Raw genomic sequence first — 23,662 nt, 5'->3', positions numbered from 1 at the left:
CGATTTCCACATACATGTGAATTTTCCCGTCTCTATCCATTACTCGCTAATCCCGTGTATTCCATTTTCAAATGCAAATTCTGATTAATACTGACGAGAAAAGTGCTCAAGAAAACTCATTAACACAGACATCCAACATTTTTCTAAAATATCAAATGAATTTCGGCATATAATTCTAATAAAGATTTGATGAAACAGGTGTCCAATCGGGACAAGGGTAACACAAATAAATACATGTATATGCCCATGATATTTTCATGTCTAGTGTTTATCTAAAACAAAAATCGCGCGAAAATAGGCGTGGGTGAATTTATTGATACACAAAACTACGTAGCGCAGACAGCATTGTAAAACTTCGTAGTGAATTTCCATTTGAGTATCGGGGTATCTCGCAAATGATTTTGACATTTTCCTGAATAAAATAAAAGTCAAAAACGCTGTATCATTTTCATATTAAAGTTCGTTCAATGTTGCAACAATTACTGTATTGTATCTGATTGCACACAAAGTGCGGTGTAAAGTTAATATTCTTTTACAACGACCAATAAACAGCGTCATCTATATTCAGATTTTATGCAACATGTATAAGTCATTTTCTGAAAATTGGGAGAACGGAAAAGCGATTTTTCGAAAATAAACCAACGTTTTTTTCCATTTAATTTGTCATAATTATTTATATTTTGTTTTGTCTGTGTATGTTTGATTGGTTTTCATTTGTTTTAAGCAAATCTTATGAAAATAATATCGTAATGGTAAATGCACCGTTTCCGAGATCATATACGAGAATTACTTCAATATGTTTACTGATGAATTATGGGTTTGACAGACGACACTCGCTTATCTAATTTGTAATACACGGGATATTGGATTATCGGTGCTTGATTGAGCAATAAAACAAAGACGCAGTCGGCGGTTTTCAGAAGGCCTTTTGTACTGACCAACATAATAATTAATAGTGCACGTGCTTATCTAACATTTAGGGATAAAACACACGGGGGACTAGACACTTTGTGCTTGTTTGGGCCATAACCGGTGGTTATTTTCAGTAGCGCACGTGTCAAGAAACTAACGAGTTCGGGTAATAAAGCACTGAGATTATGATCTGAAAACTGCATGGAGTCTGAAATGAAACAAAATGCCGACAAATCAAAAGATTTACCGCCTAATGTTTCAGTTTAAAAAAATGCCGACAAATCAAAAGATTAACCGCCTAATGTTTCAGTATAGAATTCGATATTTTAAGGCGGGGTTCTCACTGCATTTCCTTTTAGATTCGCATACGCTTTTATTACTTGTTATATCCTCGTATTATTTGCACAGATTTATTAAAATTACAATGAAAATGCTCACGCTTTCCAGGCAGATAACGTGATATTACACAAGTCATCTTTATTTTTGCGCAATTTCTATAAGAACAGCAGATTTTCAAGTGTATTTAATTGTCACAATAATGATACTGTTTTGCGTCGCAATATTATTTTGGTAGTCACATTTATGCCGAGTTTAATGTTTCAATATATTGCCCGATAATTTCGTTTATTAAATTTATATTTAGATGCAACATGTACATGGCCATTTCTGAAAATCGGGACGAAGTGAAAGTAATCATTTTTAAATATAAACGAATATAAGTTTTTATTAAAATTGTCAACATTATTTATATTTGTTTTCTATGTGTATATTTGTTTGGTTCTCATATGTATTTTCGCAAATCTTATGATACTCAATATGTTATTTTCGATGTTTAAAGCAAATCTTGTTTCGAGATCATGTTCGGGATTAAACTGTGAAAGGTTCATTGATATGGTTATAATGACCTACAAAATCATTATGTATGAAGTTCCGTATGCAGAGAAGCTGACCAAAGGTTTACACAATCACGCAGAAGTAAATATATCAACGTATTATTTGTATCTGTTTCTAATAATCGTTTATGTAAAAAATATTTAACATGTGTTATAGTATATAATAAATATTTGTATTTTTTCGGCGAACCGCCGCGTGTAAAGACGCGGCGTGATGCCGCGGATCGATGCCGAGGCAGGAACAGACGCGGCGTAACTCCGCGAATTATCGCGGAGTGCCTCGGCATGATGCCGAGGGAATACTCGTTGTGGATGCGGAGTAATTTCGAAAACAAAAGAGTGTGTCCGCGGCATAGCCGCGGATTTTGTTGGTTTTGCGTGAGCTGTACTGTACATGTAACAGTTTAGATTGAGTCGTTGATTTGTCGTTATTACTAAATATCAACGGTTCTCAATGCTCTCAAATCGCATCACGTGATTCACGCATGTTCAATGGGAATTCCCCAATCCCACAATTCAATTTGTATATGCACTTGTGTTAAATGGCGGACGACATTCATTGTCAATATTGGCCCTAATTTGGTTTTGAAAAAAAGAAATCGTAATAATACTGTCTTATGGTAATGGATAGAATTGGAACATGCAAAGATCTATCAATATAATATGTTTTTACATTGTACAGTATACTAAAATTTTATATTCTTTTTCAGGCTTTTTCCGCCCTATGCCACGGGTCCGAAATTCGGCCCCATTCCCAATGCAAATCTTGTTGTTTTTTTCCCAATTGAAAAAAAATTCCCAATTCCCCCCCCAAAAAAAAAAAAATTTTTTTTTTTTTTTTTTTTTACCCTTGAAATATATATTAGTTGACCTGATCCGGTGTAGAAAATAGAAAGTATTGCATAATTAAATTATCTGTTGCCTTGAAATTGTTTTTAAAACTGTAAAATATGTTAATGATTATTTAAGACTTTCCTTATTTTCCTCAAAATCCGGCGCTTCGCGAGATTTTTTCACCTAAAAAAAGGCCAAGCCTTTTCCCCAAATTCAGATTTAACAAGAAATATCTTTAAAAAAAGATATACGGCGTTGATTGTGGTTGCAGTTAATGAAAGGTAAAGACTTCAATGAATGAGATCAAAGATAGCGAATGTCTTTTTTTGTGCAGTTCTTAGCTGCAGCAAACGCAGTACGGGATGATACGCGAAGTTTTCGCGGCTTATTTTACATTATTACATATTGCTGGTCATAAACGCATAGATACAAAACAGAAAACCAAAAGAAGAATGGAAGTGAAATTAAAACATATGAGTCAACCGGCCACACGCGAAGTATCCGTACATATTTTTAATATTTATACGCGCATTCTTCGAACAAACCTGTTTTAGTGGTTTGTCTGGCGTTGCTATTTGATTCGATTATTAACAGTATCGAGAATCATTGCGCTCATGCTTAATTCATTAGTCAATATGATGGCATAATTCTTGTTTAATTAATTAAAAATAATATTTATCATGGTATTGTTGTAAAACACAGGATATCGCTGGATATCTTCATTTAACATCTGTCTGGTCTAAAGAAAATTCCAGTTCACCTAGTTCACGCTATAGCGTCTTTATTATGTAACGATAATTTTCCTGGCCGCGAACTCCGATCAGCACATAGGGTAGAGACGCAGCGATGACCTGTACGTAAACTCTGACATTCACCCACAGTGGCCGCAAATTTACCCGATATACCTCGCGAGTTGAAATGCAATGCATTAAAGTGAGTCTTCGCTTCCACTGCTCTCTATACTTTAACATGTTAACATGTTGACAGGAATATGGAAGTTAGTACTAAATATGAAAACATAGCCTTTAAGTGCAAACGTTCTCGCGCTGAAAATCTTCTGAAAATAAAAGGTGGACGCACAAACTGTATTGATGTCGAGATTGAGTGTAAAACTGTTCTATCTATTAAGCCTTTTCATTAGATATAAAATTGTTTCATGCTGAACACGCAGTAAAACAGTGTTACAAAGACGCGGACATGTTTCCAATGTTCTGGTCGTATTCTCAAATCAGCCAATGCAGTCAATGAAGTGTATTCATCTGTACTTGGCCGCGGGAAGTTTTATTTGAATTCTATTGGACGCTAACAAAGGTCAGTCTAAGGTGAAAAGCTGGCTTAATACAGCTTACGCCGAAAAACCTGCACTTATCACACATGTTCATAATATTTTGTAAAATTTTAATAATAAGATGTCCAAATAGTCGTTATTTACCAGTTAACGGCTTCTTTGTAATATGAGAAACACTATTTACATGCGATAATTTTTCCCAATTGAGCCAATTTTGCGATTATTTTTTTTCCCAAAATGAGAGTTTTCACGACGCGAAATTTCCAAAATTCCAGTGTGGTGTTTTCCCAAAATGGAGCGGAAAAAGCCTGTTTTTATACCTCATTTTAACTTTTTATGCTCTGAGAATAGCAGTACTTTGTCCCTAAAATGTTTAGAATTTGTTTTCGGTTGATGACCCCCTACCAGGGCCTTGCCCTGGACAAACAAGGGGGCCTAAGGCCTTGACCCCTGACCAAATCGGTTACTATTCCAAAATAATCCTTTGTTTACAATCATAATGACAATCCTGAAGTGGTGAGAAAAAAAGCTGAAATGTTGAATACTTAACTTAAAATCTATTTATAGTCAATGTCCAAACACAATTTTTAAGACTTGCAAATATGTTTGTATCTAAAGCCCAGCCCCATTCCCAAAATAGTGAAAAGAACATTGGTTACCTTGGTTTGCTCTTTGGATAGTCTACCATGGGTGGCATGGGCAGGTCTGTGATTCTGTGCTTCAAAGACACAGGGGCAGATGGGGGAGTAGTCTTCTGAAGAATGCTGAAACACAGAATCTTACAATAAATATAACAATACATGTTTTAATACGAGTCAAGCATGGCAAATAGTAGCCTTTGATTTTAATTGGATATTAATTCTTGACTTAGTCATTGGAAACAAATCTTTTGAATTGAATCACTTGATTGCTAAATTTAAACTAGAGTGATTTATCATCTAAAAAAGAACAGATTCATTTATATTTATTTTTGAACAGCAGTCTAGTCTCATTCCATCCATAAATGCTTAATAATTGATTAAATAAATGTATTAAATCAATAATTTTATATTAACATTGAAATTACAATAAATATACAATGAAAAAAAATGATTAAGATAACATGGTCAATGTTGCACCAACCTTCCAGCAGGACTGGGCTCAACGTCACTAACACTTTCATATGGTGAATCCTTTGGTGGTGGTATTTTAGACACAGGCAAGGATGCTTCAACTACCATATTCTTGGAATAATCAGCCTCTGGAGCCTTTCTTTGGGAGTCTTTCGGAGTTGTGGACAACATAGATTCTGATACATGTCTATGATTATGATCCGGATTCTCTATTTTGACTACAATGTTTGATTCACGCGCGTCCTGTAAACGTTCCTTCCTTGAGTATTCAGGCTCTTTCTGCAAGGATGTCTCTACACTAGTAGCCCGAGAATCTGGTGTGTGGCTGTGTTTTTCCTTTTTCACCTTAGCTATTATAGCATCGTCCATCTTACTGCTAGAATGCCTCGAGGCAAGTTGCTGATTACGCATCTCCCGAGCTTTCCTATGCTTACTGAGTTCAGAGGCAAGACTTGTTGGCGCATATTTATTTAGTTTCTGTCTAACGCCACTACTTGAACTAGATGCTTCAAACTCGCGGGCTGCAAGTTTTGCAGGCCGTGATGGACTGGTGGGAGGTGTTAGCCTGCGCTTCAGTGACCTGGAATGACTGCGAGATCTGGAACGGCTCCTGCGTACCCAGCCAGGGCTTGGTGACCCTCGAGTCCCCTTGTACCGACCCCTTGATCTGAAGTCATGAAATTGCACAAATCAATAGTTTAAACCTATAAACATGTACCTAAGCTTGATCGAATGAAAAGCCTAACTTAGTAAGGTTTATTGAAATGCTCTTGAGTTCGTTTCCATTTCCTGGGCAGAACCATGCTTTTTTAATTTTTTGTTTTATCCAAACGCCTACCATACTTGCAGTCAGTACACTACTAGTAACAATGTTATGAGATGCTGTTATCAAATGGTTTCCATTAAAATTCATCATTTCTACATTAACAAATTGTGTTAGAATGGGAAACAATTGAGTAACACCGCGTTTTTCTATCATGTCAGCGATTTTCCTTGTCCAATTGGGAAAAGTACCCGTACCGGTCCACTTGGGAAAAATTGAGTCGTAAAAACCTCAAAATTGGGAAAAATCGAGTCGTAAAATCCTTAAATTGGGAAAATCGCGTCGTGAAGTTTGGGTCTTATTGAATACATCATACAGTTCAAACTTAATTGAACATACCCATTAAAATAATCATTTGCAGGCATGCCTTAATGACCATTACTTAAAGTAATAAAGTTAATATAAATAACAAAATATTATATAGAAGACACAAAATCTATTACTAGTTGTTTTAATCTCTTATAAAGCAATGTCTCTCTCTTTCATTTTTTTGAAAATTTCAACAATCTTTGATGTTTGATCATCACTCAGTTGCTGGTATCTCTCTCTGCACAGCATCATTAGAGCTGTCAATGTGTCCTGTGATAGACGGTTCCGATTGGTCGTGCAAAGATTGTTCATTAGACTGAACAACCTTTCCACAGAGGCAGTGCTGGAGGGCATTTAAAACTACGATAAGGTTTCAAACTGACGTCAAACAGTATGCTGGCTGCCTGACAAAAGAACCGCAAACAGTAATGACTCTATTGATTGAACGCGCTGAATAATAAAACCCGATATTAATCGAGCACGTGGTTACACGCAACTATACGATTTTCTTTGTTGGCTCGCCGAAAGTTGGGTTTTGTTACGAAACTTTCGATCGTTTTGAGAAAAAATTCGGACGCCGATTGGGATTTTTTCAGATGCCGATTGGGAATTTGGGAATTTTCGCTCGATTGGGAAAGTACCGTTTACCGGTACTTTATAAAGGAGGAAAATCGCTGCATGTAGCAATATTTTGTGTTTTTGATCACCATTTCACACATTCTGCAGTGTTAATATATATATATATATATATATATATATATATATATATATATATATATATAGAAATAGCAGGATATCACTCACCACTTTGATTTTAATATGCAACTTATAAGCGATTTTTTTCCTTCTTTTTAAAGTACCGGTAAACGGCACTTTCCCAATTACGAAAAAACTACAAATTTCCCAATTGCTGGCCAATTTTTTTGTTTTGTTTTGGAAAATGCAATATTTTGTTAGTTTCCCTGTGCAGCTCTATGGTTTGAACCTAGGTAAATATAATATTGACAGCTTGAAAACACTTAGTTATCAATTTTAAAGTATTTGGGAGCATAAAATAAAATACACCAATTTCCCAATTTGAGGGTTTCACCGTTCACGACTCGATTTTTCCCAATTTGAGGGTTTTCACGACTCAATTTTTCCCAAAAGGGAACCGGTACGGGTACTTTTCCCAATTGGACAAAAAAAATCGCTGAAGTTGTACATGTTTTATAAAGTTTTCAGCATAATTTATATATTTTCCAATTAAGATGCAGTGTTTTTTTTCATTCAAAATCAGGCCCGGTAACTGGGCCCATTCCCAATGGAAAAAAGTATATATTTTTCCCAAATGGGAGGTAAAAATTTCCGATGGAACCACAAAAAAATAAATATTTTTTTAGATCAATATTTTTTTCATCTCCCATCCTAATAAGATCAACCTTAGTAAATATTATACTGGACACAATTGTATCCTCGATTTTGAAGCATTTGTTAGCAAAACAACAGCAACACTAATTTCCCAATTTTAGTCAAAACGCCGCGAATATTCCCAATTCAAAGGGACCCGGCCCCATTCCCAGAATGGGGAAAAAAATCACCGAGATGAACACGCAGCTAATTTCCCCAATTTTACCCGTACTCACTGCAGTGTCCGACAAATCCATTGCCCGGAGCCCGGGGGCTACCGAAATTTTTCATCGGGCTACTGAAATTTTCCAGCTGACGCCCGCCGGGCTACTATAAATCTATTAGAGCGGTAGCCCGGTTTATTGACAAACATACGTAGAATAAACACGCTGACCATGTGTTTGTACACTGTGTATTGCTTATAATCCGATAACAAAGTGCAATCAATTATCTAATCAGTCACCGATCACTTGCGGTAATGTCTTAAACAGTAACAGTGTATTTTAATCATCCAATCAGAATCAACATTTGTCGTCTGCTAATAATATAATGAGAGCCGGTTTGATAGTTGGCGCACATGATGCAACATCATTTCGCAGTTTGGAATTCTTTGTTAACCGCAACAATGAGTAATAGCGACAACGTTTTTGATGTCATTAAATATCCAAGGACGCCAAACATTAAATAAATCAAAACAATAGCGGATTCTTCAAAACGGTAACGAAACCGAAAATGAATATTAATGACAACTTTGAGAACGCGGTTAACACCTGCTAATTAGTTTGCATGTCAATTAATAATTGGATTAATCGACTGTAAATCAATAATCCCATATATGCCCAATTTATATTTTTAAAACCAAATTATGGGTGGGTAATATAGACGATAAGAGTCATAAACACAAACGTTTGAAATTTTCTAAAATGTCAAATGAATTTCAGCATATGGTTCTATTTAAAGATATGATGAAATAAGCTCCCAATCAGGACCGTTGTATTGCAAAATGCGTAAATAACCTGCCACGGTTTGCACGCGTTGTGTACAGCTATTTTAGGTTACAAAATTCTACATTTAAGAAATGAATTTCTTTGTCCTGATAAAAAGCGCGCGAAAATTGGCGTGCGTGTATTTATTTGTAAATTTTCGTAGCGTGTACAGCATTGAGATCATTTAATTTCCATTAAAAGTTTCGTTGTGAATTTCAACTAAAGTACCGGGGTATCTCGCGAATTATTTGGCATTGACATTTTCTCTTAATAAAATATCATGTAAACACGCTGTATCGTTACCGTAAAGCTGTATCAGTTCCTTTATTATTGAAACAATTATTGTATTGTATACTGACTGCACACAAGTGTCGTACGGATGCAATACGTAAATTCGGACAGTACTTAAAGTCGGACACAAGTAAATAAATGATTTAATACTCTTGATTTCTTGAAACTCGGTATTTGTTGTTAAAAAGGGCAATTGCATTGATTAACACCATACGAGTCAATCGTATTGATCATCTAAACGCTTTATTTACGTTTGCGACTTAACGTGCTGTCCGAATTTAAGTACACATACATGTGCACATACATGTAATATCTACATGTAGTATATGATTTTCTTTGGTACATTTACATTTAAGTACAAGGTGCCTGTACTGTAACATTAATTTACGATATTGACTGTGTACATCAGACTACTTGCTGTTTTATGTATATGTACAGTACACTCCACGCGTTTTCCCCAATTTCCCTCCATACTCCGCGGGTTTCGACCTGGAGGGAGATTAAGAAAATCCTGCTATACGCGGCGTTTGCATGATTTTGGACGCGGCGGTTAACGATCGGCAAAACTGATAAGCCAACGCGGCGGCCCTCGGCGTTGGCAACGCGGGGGAAACTCCGCGTTTTACGAGATAACGATCAATTTAATTTTGTTTGACTTCCTGATTTTCAAATAAAATTACATTTATTACAAGTACATACATGTACATGTAGTATAATATTTACAATAAAAATAAACAACCAAGATAGATCGATCCCGACGTGGTTGTAGAAGTAGTTGTTGTTGTATAGAAAACTCGTTGATTTACGACACACAAAACGTCGTCTTTTAACTTACCAATTAATATAAACACAGTTTGCAACGTTGTTTTTATTTTGATAATTTAATCCAAAGTTTTCATGTTAGCAGGTGATTTTCTATACTGAACATGTATACAAATGACCAAGGACCCTAAAAATCTCGCAAATCTGTGTGAATTGACAGTTTGACGTAATCAAAGAAAAGCCGCTTCCTGTCTACAGGCATAACTTACTCAAGTAAACACGTTCAACGAATGCATAAGGAATGGTTTTAATTGTCGGAACAAAGTCAATTCTCTGCTCGCTAATGCATTGATTTTCTCTTTGTTTGTAGGTTATTTCATTGGTTGCTAAAAGGTGGTAACTATTGAGTTGATAATTGCATTTAATATTCACAGTTGTATTCTTGTTGCGTCGACATTCTAAACAATGTTTACCAGTAATTATGGACCAAATCGGCAGAGTGACATTCACACATGTTAATCCCTTTTGTCAAAACACCGCAGACAGCAGTCTACACAATAGGTCAGTAGACAAGCTTTGCGTGTTTTCATCACGTCAAACACTTAAAATCCAGTTCCGCCCAGATGTCTTCTTTAATCAGTTTACTATACAATTAGTGTTAAAATAATTACTCTACTAAAATACCGTAACGATAAAGATTCGGCGTGTTCGATTTGAAATTATTTTAGAGGAAATATCAACTTTTTCGCGATATAATTTCGTTAATAAATACCAAAGAAACTTTTAACCGAAATCAACAAAATTCAATGTTCTCTGCGCTACAAAGTTTGTATAAAAAAATTAATACACGCACGCTTTGCAGGAGTATACATTGTACCTTATCCTTGTACATTGCAGCATAATTTTCGCGCGCTTTTGTCGGGAAATATACATGACTGTATATTGGAAGCATTTGTAAACGTCGTGTTAACAATTAAAAATCGTAGTGTGTTTCGGATTACGAATTATTTTTCTCATTTGGAAATTTTACGGAACATTTATTCTTGTGTCATATGTGTTATGATTTAAATATTAATTTGTCAAATGTATTATATTAGACTACAGGGCTTTCCTTAGACCTCAAATCTCAAGAGTCAAGGACTCTTGGAACCATATTTTCAAGAGTCAAAATCAAATTTCTGAGAGTCCTAATAATAACGCAGGAGAGTCAATGATTATTTGCAATTTAAGCAAATTACTGAGATATAATATATAAAAAGCAACAACTTAAAAGATACATGTATGTTAACATTTATTTCTTGCATTTTACTGTCACTACAACACTATGCATTTAAACACAATATTTCAATGATTAATAAATACAAAACATGTATTCTAATACAACATTAACTTCATGTATACAGCAGGGGTGGCGAAATCAAATGTCCGAGTTGCCCGAGTCGTACATTTGCTTGTCTGGGCAACTGATTTTTTTCAATTAAGTTGTCCGTGGACAACAAGTTTTTTAAAAGTCGGGTCCAGGTATACAAAAAAATACATTGTATTAAAGCCATAATTAAGTTTTACAAAACCGGATGTTGACATGCGATTACATTGTCAGTGCTATTTGCGGAGCAATCAAGCTAAAATACGGGCTCTCTCCTGCGCAGTGATCTCCCTTATTCTATAAGAGACCAGGAACATGCCGCATTTTAAACATTCGGCCTGACTGTTAGACAGTGTACAGACTGGTTTCTTTATTTTTACAATCAGACGGAAATAAAAAGTATCAACGTAAGATAATCAAAACACGATGTACCTTGTTATTTAAGACGACTTTAATGGTAAAAATGGAACATTTAGTTTTTTTAAATCTTCAACAACGGAGCAAAAACCCGAAGCTTTGAGCAGTCCACCTCCCAAAAAAACTAACAAAGATTATGATAAAAAAATATGATCTATTAAACGCACCAGAACTTTTCAAGAAACTTGGCTAACAGATTTTCAATGGTTACCAGTTGATGATAATCAAATTGCTACCAGTAGCGGCGCACAGCCTCAGTCCGATGAGGTCGACATATTGAACTAGTTTAATTTGTTAAGATTACGGTGCACTTATGTTCAACACATGTTTTAATAACACTAGCTTTGCAAGATTAAAAGTTTTAGAAAGTCTTTATATTGTTTATAATATACTGCTATAATGAATGTACTATTGAAATTAAACTATAAACAAAACTAGCAAATCATACTCATTTTGGTATATTCCACATTGTTTTACATTAATTAATAAATGCGTTTATAATTTATATAAACATTAACGGACAAGTGTAGTTCAGCAACGGACAAGTTAAATTTCCTAAATGGTTGTCCGTGGACAAGTATATTTTTTTTAGATTTCGCCACCCCTGTACAGCAGAGTAATATGTCATATGTTCTTCTTTCGCACGTTTGGGGGTGTTAGGAGCACTGTCATTTAGATCTAAAGTACGCTTTGTCGTTGGCGTCTTACACACACTTTCAGAGTTACTACCGATTCCGAATTCGAAAAGGTTTCTCTGCGACATTTTCCGAATGCACAAGCACAATTACACTTTATCCAATAACTTTGTTTGACCGTTTCGCGTGGCTATTAAATTAAGAATGAAATACAAAATGTGAAAAAAAAACATTTCCGCTGACTATCACAAAAAAAACACAAAAAAACATACGGGTGGTACCTAAACACAATAGCCTATATAAGTCGGTAAACTATAAAAGGAAATTATTTCTACTCGCCCATAAAGGTGCCTCCGTATTTAATCCCATCAAAAATTCCGACGCCCTTTAATTATTTCATGTGCCATCTTCGCTGAAGACGTGCGACAAACACGCTGTTTTCTATGCCTTCTCAAATGGTCAATTATTACGCCTACATGTATTTTGTAATCAATTAGCTCATGCAAAAATTGTCACTTTGCCACAAGGTCAGTAATTTCGGTTCTATAGTTATTTTTAGCAACTTTGATGCAAAGCGTGTAATTTGACGTTGTAGACAGTACATATGCCAGCATAACTTTCGCGCGTCTTTGAACTGAGCAATCATGAAGTAAAACAGTGATGAGTGCATTCAGCTTTGGAAATACATTCTGCCATACTCTGGAAATATCTCAAAATATGCTTTACGGTATTCTGTGGATATGGATGTTATAATTTTATATTGAATATTATTAAAACTGACGCGTATGAGTCCATTCTTTTTTGGTTGGTTTATAGTTCTTCTTAAATGCTCTGAGCTTTTATGAGTACATACGTACAGCTCAGAGGGTCAATAGCTGGGAGTTGGATTATTGCAACTAGGTGGGTTTAATACACGTCTTTTCCGCAAACAGCTGATAACAAACGCTATGATAAATAATGGAAAGTTAATACACGCGTCATCGAACCAGCAGGGTTTTAATTGGTCAATACTAGATTTCTTAATTAACCAAACTCCGCCTACTGGGTGGACTTGTGCTTCGATGATTGGAAACGGGCGTTAACGATTAGCGTGTACTAAATGAGATACTCCGCCCCGAGCCAATTATCGCTTAGTCTTAACAACTTTTGATCTCGTTGACGCAAGTCGGTATATTCCCCCGGGTCAAATGCGACGCATGACGTAATTTTCTTAAGAGTCAAAAAGGGGTCTTCTGTAATTTTCAAGCGTCAAAACCCGGGAGCTCGGGTCAAAGGAAAGCCCTGGACTAATTCATATCGTAGACGTACCTGTGAATTAAAAAACATAATTTTTATACGTATTAATTTTCTATACAATTATCTTTTTTATACTACAGTATTTAAACAATTTATTATAACAATGTTTTTATTTTTTGGCATGCCCAGTAGCACACTGCTAACGCGGCGTTGCGCGGCGATCACTGATAAGAACGGAAAGTGTCTGCATTTACCGACTAGCCTAAAGTAATACACGCCGCGGGAATTAGCGAACGCGGCGTAACGCCGAGCATTTTATCGAGTTCACCTCGCTCTTCCAACGCCGCGTGAACACTCGCTAGCAGAAAAAACCCGCGGAGGGAGCGCGTTTTTTGGGGAAAACGCGTGGAGTGTACTGTATGTATGCATACATATTATGTATATGTAAATGAAGAAATAAAATAATGATGAAAACCTGCCTTTTATCATTTTGTAGGAAAATTTTATGGGCTACCAAATATTTTTATTGGTAGCCCAGTGGGCTACCTGAAAAATAAGAAATTTGTCGGACACTGTCACTGGTACCATTCCCAAAGGGTGAGGAAAACGAGGGCAATAGAAGAATTATCCATCGAACACCTGATTGGATATTAATAAAAATCTGAGAAGACTAGACGAAAATAAACATAACAATTAATCAATTAACATGTTTCAATGATTTTTGTTAATTGTGACACTGCTTTCATTATATATGTTTCTAGCCATATTTATCTCCCTTTAATAGATGTTATACAAAGTGAAAAGTCCAGTTCGCAATTTTGACATTCAAGTATGATAAACTGAACTTGCAATGCACGTTAATCACTATCAATTAAAGAAATAAAAGTGCAAGGATTTTTATAACTGTAGTAAAATTTGTAAAAAGGTTGAAATTGTGTTATTAATAGCTTCAAAATTACAAAATTACTGAAACAAGGTTTATTATTAATATGATTGAGATTGCTACCCATGAGTACCGATTATTTAGTTGATACAGACAAATACAGAATGCCGAAAAATTTAACTTTGTTTTATTTTCTTATTTTGGAATGCCAAGGTCAAACATGAAAAATGTTCGAACTTTAACCAGGCTTGGCAAAAATGCCTGTCTGCCAGTCCTGACCGGCAGATTTCCATTTGGTCCGGCAGGTTTAACAAGAGTGTTGGTCCTGGAGACCAGCAAAATGTGAAAATCAAATGAATGCAAACAGATCATATTTTTTTCAAAGTTGAAAATTCAAAGAGCAAACCCCTTAGTACATCATGAAAATGAAATCACTCATGGTTTTGATGTAAGCAATAAATTTGTTACGTACAATTAGCAAATCCAACTGGTTACACAACACCTACGTCAACAGCGATTTTCCTTGTCCAATTGGGAAAAGTACCCGTACCGGTCCGATTGGGAAAAATTGAGTCGTGAAAACCTCAAAATTGGGAAAAATCGAGTCGTGAAATCCTGAAATTGGGAAAATCGCATCGTGAAGTTTGGGTCTTATTGAATACATCATACAGTTCATACTTAATTGAACATACCCATTTAAATAATCATTTGCAGGCATGCCTTAATGACCATTAAGTTATAAAGTTTATATAAATAACAAAATATTATAAAGAACACACCAAATCAATTACTAGTTGTTTTAATCTCTTTTAAAGCAATGTCTCTCTCTTTCATTTTTGTGAAAATTTCAACAATCTTTGATGTTTGATCATCACTCAGTTGCTTGCATCCCTCCCTGCACAGCATCATTATTGCTGCCAATGTGTCCTGTGATAGATGGTTCCGATTGGTTTTTTGGCATAATATTTGCTATTATGACTCATTTCAAACTACGATAAGGTTACAAACCGACGTAAAACAGTACGCTGGCTGCCTGGCAAAAGAACCGGAAACAGTAACAACTCTATTGATTGAATGCGCTGAATAATAAAACCCGAAATTAATCGAGCGCGTGGTTACACACAACTATACGATTTTCTTTGTTCGCTCGCCGAAAGTTGGTTTTTTTACGAAACTTTCTATCGTTTTGAGAAAAAATTCGGACGCTGATTGGGATTTTTCCAGATGCCGATTGGGAATTTGGGAATTTTCGCTCGATTGGGAAAGTACCGTTTTGGGAATTTGGGAATTTTCGTTTGATTGGGAAAGTACCGTTTACCGGTACTTTATAAAGAAGGAGGAAAATCGCTGGTCAAACTCAGTCGCAAAATCGGCAACTGCATTCTAACAAAAAAGATCTTGATAGCTTTGACATATTTTTCGAGTAGATAAGGACATAAAAATATGAATTTCTTTATAAAGCATGGCTTTAAAAGGTTCAGGGCCCTCAATCTATCAAATCTGCCGCCAAATTTCGGCAGAGGTCCCCCACCTGAAAAGTATACTTTTTCCCCCTTTTTTTTAATAGAAAGATGTGTCTCATCTCATGATTATTATATCTCAATTCTATTTCAATTTAATATTTTCAAACATACTAAATAATGAAAAATGCAATGAATTTAGTGCAAACATGTACAAATGTAATAATGAGAGAGTAAGTAAAAAAATCCCCCAAAAGGGAAACACCGCGAAAATCCCCCCTCCTAAGGGCTGCGGACCCCTTCCCCCAAAGTAGTGAGAGGGCGCTGAGGTTGTTAATAAAAATAAAAACAATGTTCTAGTGATATCTTTATAACATGCACTCGTCATAGGTCTCCAAAAATGTAATCATTTTACATTGTACAAGTTAGTGTCCGTTAACTGCAATTTTATTCGAAAAGGAGATTGCTAAACTGTGTGACACTGAAGAAGATATGGAAATTGAACAAGATTGTCCAGACTATCAAGACGAATTGATGAACAACGAAAAACATTTATCTTATTAGGATAAAGCACTGGCAGTGGTTTGTTGAGCTAAAATAAAGGGTTTATGTTAATGTACATACAGTCTCCGCCAAACTAGTCAAATTTTTACAGGACAGTAGGTCCTGTAAACTGGGAAAAAATACAGGACCTCCTCTTTTTTACAGGACCTACCAACTACATAAATATATTAATAAAATAACACGAAAAGCGGCCATACATGGCACTTGTTTAGTTTGATGAAACATGTTCTGAAAACTATGATCACAATTATTAATAACTATCTCAATTACGTCCATACAAATTGATATTTGTATCATTTAATAACCAGATTTATAATTATCTTAATCAGCGACTAGGCCGTCATGGATTTAGACCGTCCTGACGAGCAATCGCCATATGGTAACGACGCAAAAAAATGGACCAATAAGGTGCATCGCAAAATTCCGTAGAGCGTTGGAACGGAAAGACGCGATCGCTATTTTTATACCGCGGAAAACTTTCAGACCGTAAAAACATAAATAATCAACAGTTTCGTTCTTTTTTTTTACCGGACAATTGGTCCTGTAAATTAGACCGACAGGCCGGACCTTACAAAATTTTACAGGACATGTCCGTTGGTCCGACCATGTTTGGCGGAGACTGTACATAGTTGTGTTGTTGTTTTTTTTGGTCCGGCTAAATTTTCTTCGGACCGGCACATTTTCTGAAATGCCTGTCCGGATGACCGGCATAGTTTTTCCAATTTCGCCAAGCCTGTTTAACCTCCAATGGCTATTTTGGTCCATGATAAAAAATACATCACCACACAGGGGTTTTTCAGCACTGTCTGCGCCTCCGGACAACGGAGGCACTCCCAAAGCAAACGGACCCGATCCCAAACCGAAATTATAAAAAAAAATCCCTATTTCCAAAAAAAAAAAAAAAAAAATTTTTTATATTTTTTTTTAAGAATGAAGTGTCTTATAACTTGTGTGACTAACCAGTGTTTGTTTTGGTAAAAAATATTTGCTATAAGGTTTTGACTGTTCAGTTCTTATCACAGAGTGTAACTGTAACTGAAAAACAAAACTGCAGTAATTGAATTAACGTGGAACATGCCCAATATTGCATCTGTTTACATCAAGTAGACAAAATAACCAAATAAATACAAATTTATTAGTTAAACCACTGAAGTATTTAAGCATGATTAATTCACAATTTTTTCCCAAATGAGCCGTTTCATCGAAGCAAAAATTCCCAAAATGACCAATTTTGTCGATAAAAAATTCCCAATTTGGTCAGACCGTCAGACTCCTTTTCCCAAAATAGGCAGAAAAACCCCTGCCACAGTCAATGTATGCAGCTGTGTTGGCAAAACGAAGGGAAATATGAACATGTATGTTTAGTGCTTTTTCTACAATTTTGGGAATGGGACTGTTTCCTTTTAATTTGAGGCATTGCAACTAAAATTGGGAAATGAGTGTTGTGTTCCTAAAATAATGCTACAAAATTGAGAAGAAGTGTTTTGGGTATTTATATTTAATTATATTTACTTCAGTTGAACTTGTATAGCTAGATGGGAAATGAACAAAATGTTAAGATCTTTTTCTATTTTATAGGAGGGGGGGGGGGGGGCCTTCAATTTGGGGGATTTTCAGGTCTCGCTCATTTGCATGAGTTTGTGCTTTAGACAGGCAAATGTTTGATAATTTTTAGCAGTATAAGTGTTCCTTAGCCCTTGCACACGGTGCCTATACCACGTTAATTTTTAAAATCTGTGTTGGGAGAATAAAGCCCGACCCAGTTAACATATTTAATTATGTCTTTTTTAATATTTCCCCATTTTTAATGGGATAAAATGGAGAGCCCGCTCATTTGTGAGAGTTTTCTATATACTGTAACTCCAATATAACGCGCTCCATTATAACGCTGAATCAAATATAACGCAGACGGTACTTGGATCCCATTTTTTCTCCAACCTTCCATTTGATTTCTGATTTAAATCCGTAATATGCAACTTCATGTATTTTCAGACAATTCAAAGATGGCGGCAATCACATGTTGGTTGCTTAATTCAACCGTCCGTTGAACCGATTATAATCGCCTCGAGGTTGAACAACACCGACAGCTTATTGGTGTTAATCTGTTGTGTAATGTCAATAAAGGTGTGAAAAACTCGCGTGTCAGTGTTTATTACATGTATTCCTCATCAGAGCGGTTCAGTGCGAAAATTTCCATAAAGTGCAAGCGGGATAGTTATACAATTAAAGTACATGTAATTCAAAAAGATATAAACATTCTTACTTTGATATGGTTACAGTTTGACTATATTAAATGAGCGGCTGTGAAATATACTGCATACTGTATAAAACAACTTTTTCTGTCATTTCCAGGGGTTTTTTTTAGAGAAAGGGGAAGACGCTGGACGCTGGGTGAAAGGGGAAAAAAAGAGTGCGAAAGAGAGATATTAAGGGAAAAAATAAAAACTGTTCATTTCAATGTCTATAACTCATCAAAAGAGACTTGTCTCTGTCCTTTTTGTTCTTAAACACATTTAACAGGTATTAAAGTCAAAGTCCTTAATAAAGTTGCAGGTGTAGATCTAATAATGGGAAATGTTTTCAACTATATTTTTGTACTGGGGCCGGGGGACGATGTCAATTTTGTGATTTCAATTTCATGATGAATGGGTTGACGATCTTGATTTGCTACAGTATTGGAAGGGAAAGGAGCGGCAGCTGCCGATTGTCTACTTTCACTTTCACAATGTTCGATGTTGATTACCTCAGAATCCTGCTGGGTTATAACGGTTTTCGATGATTCTTACTTAAAAAATGCCTCGATGCGTTCAGTATCTTTTGAGTTCGAATGTTTTATTTTGTTTGTGTAAGAACGCTAATTGTGAGACATTTTTTTCTGTTTTCACGTTTATACCTCGGCTTGCACATAGCCCGGATGAAAATTCGACTGGTTTCCGGTAATTAATTGACGAAACACCCTTCTCGCGCAAGACCGGTATCCAGTAAAATAGTCACATGATAATTACGATTAGTTGCCCAGTTTACATGACGTTATTTAAGAGCTATATTTAGAATAACTGGGATTCCCAGATGTTGTGTGTTCGTCTGGAGAGAGAGAGCGCGAATTCGTTGTACATGGTGCAAATTGGATAATTGTCGAATGCCCCAAGGAAAAATAAACATTTCTTTGAGAGAAAATATTATATTTTGGTGAAAAATGATATTTTTGGTGGGGAAATTGTATTTTAAGGGGAAAAATTCTGGTAGGGGAAGACGCCGAATATCGGTGTCACTTTCTTAGTAAAAAAAACCCCTGATTTCATTATCATTCTAGTATTATGTCATTTAATCTTTCAGTCCGTGTATAAGAAATTAAATAATGCAGACGATTTATTTACATGCGAACGCAGTGTACCGGTAATTGTTAACAGAGTTTCACTTTCATTTTCGCGCGGTATCAGAAAGTCCCCGGGAAACACGTTTTTTTGCATGCGTATGACGCAATAAAACAATTTTTGTATATGAGTCGTATTGCATTCGATCTAAATTTAAAGACGCTCGTCCAATGAAAGCTCTGCCCCATAATGCACTGTACTCTTAACACTTCTGAAAATGGCATGTATGCGTACAGTTGTGTTTACGAATTTCTTGAACATATATCGTCATTAATGTTCAAGATTATTATTTTTTAAGTGATGTTGCAATTTATTGGATTATCGGATAAATATGCACATAAGAAAAGCAGTATGTATATTGTTATCGATACGATTCGGTTTATATGCATGTATTTGCGTCAACACAGCATCAGTCTTCGAAATTAGCTTTGAAAAGTTACGTGCCAGTCGGGCCAGTTACTTAAGAATTTTTACATGCCCAACATATTTTTTACATGCCCAAACTTTTTTTAACCAAAATTATAACAAATCACAACATTTTAACACTTACATGCTACACATAGTAAAGCAGAACATTTGTTTCAATAGTAGTGAATACAACTACATCTAATCAGTCACTAGAATTAAGACGGTCGATCGTTACACCAGTGCTCTTGAAAAGAGCGTTCTCTGGTGTCCTCGTACCATTTCTTGGCTTCCTTTTTCTCTAAATCATTGTCAATTTTCTATTTTGGAAGTGCTTTATCGGGCTTAGCCCCATGAACATACCTAAGATACTGCATAGCCTCTAAGACTATGTCGACAATGACATTTGTTTACATTGACAAAAACGGAAGCGTATTACTTGATTGAAATGATCGATTCAAAAAGCATCTTCTCGATTAATGTCTAGAGAAACCGTCGATAAGAACCGAATGTGACCGAACTGCATCGGTCAAAAACAATAACGATGACGTGTGCAAGCAGGTGTGTGTTGTTAAACCAATCGAATTTCATTGTTTTACAACTTACGGCAAGGTGTTTGTTCGCAAAATTGAAAAATAGATCTGCAAATATCAAGAACCGCTTACGATTTTTTTTTTATAAACTGTCAATTGGCTTCAATAATTTACATGCCCGGCGGGCCACAAACGTGAATTTTTGTATGTGCCCGGCAGTAATTTTACTCGCCACGGGCGATCGGGCGTGTGCTAATTTCGAAGACTGCAGCATGGCAATATACATGACCTATATTATAGGCTATTCTATACCTGTTTTTTTTTATAGCGCCATGCAGTAAATGAGCTCAAAACCTATAACGTGGATCCGTTATAACGCTGTTTCGCGGCTTGGACCCCATTGACCGCGCTATATTGGAGTTACAGTGTATGTATCATGATCCTTTTAAACAAATAAGTATTTTTTCAGTAAAGTGCAACCGTGCGTTTGTAATATGATGCCCCACACTGGTCAAACATTTCTCTAACCGTTCAAACGCGCGGTTGAACTTTATTGAAAATATTTTTTTTCTATTTTATGGAATAGACAAAAAAATGGTAAAATCATTAATGTGCATTCAATTTGCATAAGATTTCAAATAAAGCATTGGTCAACCGTTTACATTAAAATAATAGCAATAGAACTTTTAATAAAACACTAAACCAAAAAGGTAAGTAAGACATTCATGATTGGAAAAATAGTCAGTATCATCATGATAATGCCATTTTAACAATGTCACTTTAAAAAATACTTGCTTTAAGCTTAATATCAGTAATTCATTAAGCATTGATAAGCACAAAAATAACATATTAAAAATAAATGAAACATGCTTTAAAAAACGTACCTCCTTCACTTTCCATGCTCAGAACTAGAAATGGCGCGGCAGAGGCCGACGCGTATCCCCACGCCGCATGTTTGACCCAAGGGCGCCCCAGGGTTGATCATGGGGCCATGCATAGTTGAGATTGACTGTATTGTCATAAGAGAAGTTCAGTATCAATTAGAAGTGAATGGGTGTAAAAATAAAGAAGTTATAGTAAAAGGCAATTTTGGGAGGGTGTGGCCTATGTGGGCGGGGTGCCCCAGGGTTGGTAATGGGGCCATGCATAGTTGAGATTGACCGTATTGTCATAAGAGAGGTTCAGTATCAATTTGAAGTGAATCAGTGTATTAATGAAGAAATTATAGTAAAAGGCAATTTTGGGCGGGTGTGGTCTATGTGGGCGTGGCGCCCCAGGGTTGGCAACGGGGCCATGCATAGTTGAGTTTGACCGTTTTGTCATAAGAGAGGTTCAGTATCAATTTGAAGTGAATCAGTGTAGAAATGAAGAAGTTAATGTAAAATAACCTAAATTTTTTTTATAGTAAATGGATTTTTTTGGTGGGTGTGGCCTATGTGGGCGGGCGCCCCAGGGTTGGGATTGGGGCCATGCATAGTTGAGATTGACCCTAATGTCATAACAAAAGTTCAGTATCAATTTGAAGTGAATCCGTGTAGAAATGAAAAAATTATAGTAAATGGAAATTTTTGGTGGGTGTGGCCTATGTGGGCGGGGCGCCCCAGGGTTGGGAATGGGGCCATGCATGGTTGAGATTGACCGTATTGTCATAGGTGAGGTCCAGTATCAATTTGAAGTGAATCGGTGTAGAAATAAAGAAGTAAATGTAAAATAACCTAAAAAAATGAGTGATAATTTCTGACGCGGCCCCACCCCAACCCCTATAACTTTTGACCCAGGGGTCAGATCAAAATTCCAAATAGTGCACCGTCGCACATATGCTCATAGCTACCATGTGTGTAAATTTCAAGGTTCTAGTGCTTTTAGTGTAGGAGGAGATAGTGGCCAGGACGGACGGACAGACGGACGGACAGACGGACGGACGGACGGCGGAGATCACCACAATATCCCCACCTTTTTTTCAAAAAGCGTGGGGATAATCATGTAAATTGTTTGTAAATATATTGACTCTGAACATCATACAAGTTTTATTGAGAACAAAGTTGCATACCTGCTTCTGCTGCGTTTTCTATGAAGACTTTGAGGTGATCGTGAACGGTGTCGTTTCTTCCCACTGGTTGGGCTGTAACCCCGATACGATGCCTCTGCATATGCCTTTGGTGGTTCAACATACGCCTTCGGAGTTTCCACATGCCGCACTTTAATGTCTATTTGTTTAACGATCTCAGGAGACCTACGCCGCTTTTTCTCTTTTCGAGAATTTTTGTCAGTTGCGTAAGGACTAGTTTCAGGTATCACAGGTGAGGGACTATCGCTACGTTCATCTATATATGATCGAATGGCAGACGCAGGTGACTGATCGTGCTTTGAGCTTACAACTTCCATTCTACCGGGTGCAACTTGTTTCGAACTAGAAACATCCGTCAATGAGCTGGAATCTGAACTTACATCTTCGTAATCCACTATACTAGTCCTACCAATCATTTCCACCGATGCATTTGCACCAGAACTTCTGCTTTTAGTTTTAGTTCTACCCTCCCTGTCTTTATCCTTTGCTTTCTTGGACTTGTGTTTTGACTTCTTTCGCTTCTCGTGTTTTCGACTGAATTGTTGACTTGGTGGTGGTTGACTGCCAGGAACGAGGTGGGCGTAAGACCGGGCGTCGAACTCACCGTATTCATCTTTGTCTCTTGCTCGAGGCATATCCTAATGCCACATGATGGTGCTTTTACAAGAAAAAGAAGTTACCTCCCTTGCGACATTTTATGTCCTAAAGATGTCTCGTCGGGTTCATCACGTATGCTTTCAAGAAAATCCATTTCCTGAAAATAAAATAACCCAATTCACTTTGTGAACAACGACTTAGTCATTTAAGCACAATTCTTTATAAGTATCCTTCAATAAAATGTCGATGCACGGTCACAAATTCCGTGATGACAGCGAAGTTTCTATAGGAAGTTGCCGGGCAGTTGGTTTCGATTTGTTTACTGTTATTTATTGCTTTTGACGTTTATTTTGAGAGACTTTATTTAAATATGTTGTTCTTTAGTACAATGAGGTTTTCATCGATTGAATCTCGTTATAATATTATCAATTTCATTACAGATGCGTTTGATTTTTCTCAGATATTTTCTGAATTATTTTCATGAAATTCATTTAAGCTCAACGACCTAACTGTCAGCCAGTACAC

At 36.3% G+C, this 23,662-nt stretch overlaps 1 protein-coding gene across 2 annotated transcripts in view; it reads right to left on the bottom strand.

Moving 5' to 3' along the window:
• The window catches only part of LOC127856164 (cyclin-dependent kinase 12-like), a 69,983-nt gene extending 46,323 nt beyond the window's left edge, over positions 1-23,660 (bottom strand). Inside the window, exons 1-4 of one of the 2 annotated variants that reach the window (XM_052392194.1) lie at positions 23,576-23,660; positions 22,523-23,294; positions 5,050-5,706; positions 4,587-4,691 (exon numbers count right to left, since the gene is read on the bottom strand). In XM_052392194.1, the coding sequence (XP_052248154.1) occupies positions 4,587-4,691; positions 5,050-5,706; positions 22,523-23,175 (1,415 nt within the window). In that variant the 5' untranslated portion in view covers positions 23,176-23,294; positions 23,576-23,660. Of the gene's footprint in view, positions 1-4,586; positions 4,692-5,049; positions 5,707-22,522 lie in introns of both variants that reach the window. The other variant, XM_052392195.1, reaches the window with a different exon arrangement.
• Positions 23,661-23,662: the final 2 nt, after the last annotated feature.

Source organism: Dreissena polymorpha, chromosome 13, assembly GCF_020536995.1.
Source record: "Dreissena polymorpha isolate Duluth1 chromosome 13, UMN_Dpol_1.0, whole genome shotgun sequence".
NCBI classification, from domain to species: domain Eukaryota; kingdom Metazoa; phylum Mollusca; class Bivalvia; order Myida; family Dreissenidae; genus Dreissena; species Dreissena polymorpha.
Note: the sequence above shows the minus strand (reverse complement) of the source record. Positions and strands in the feature narration are given on the sequence as shown.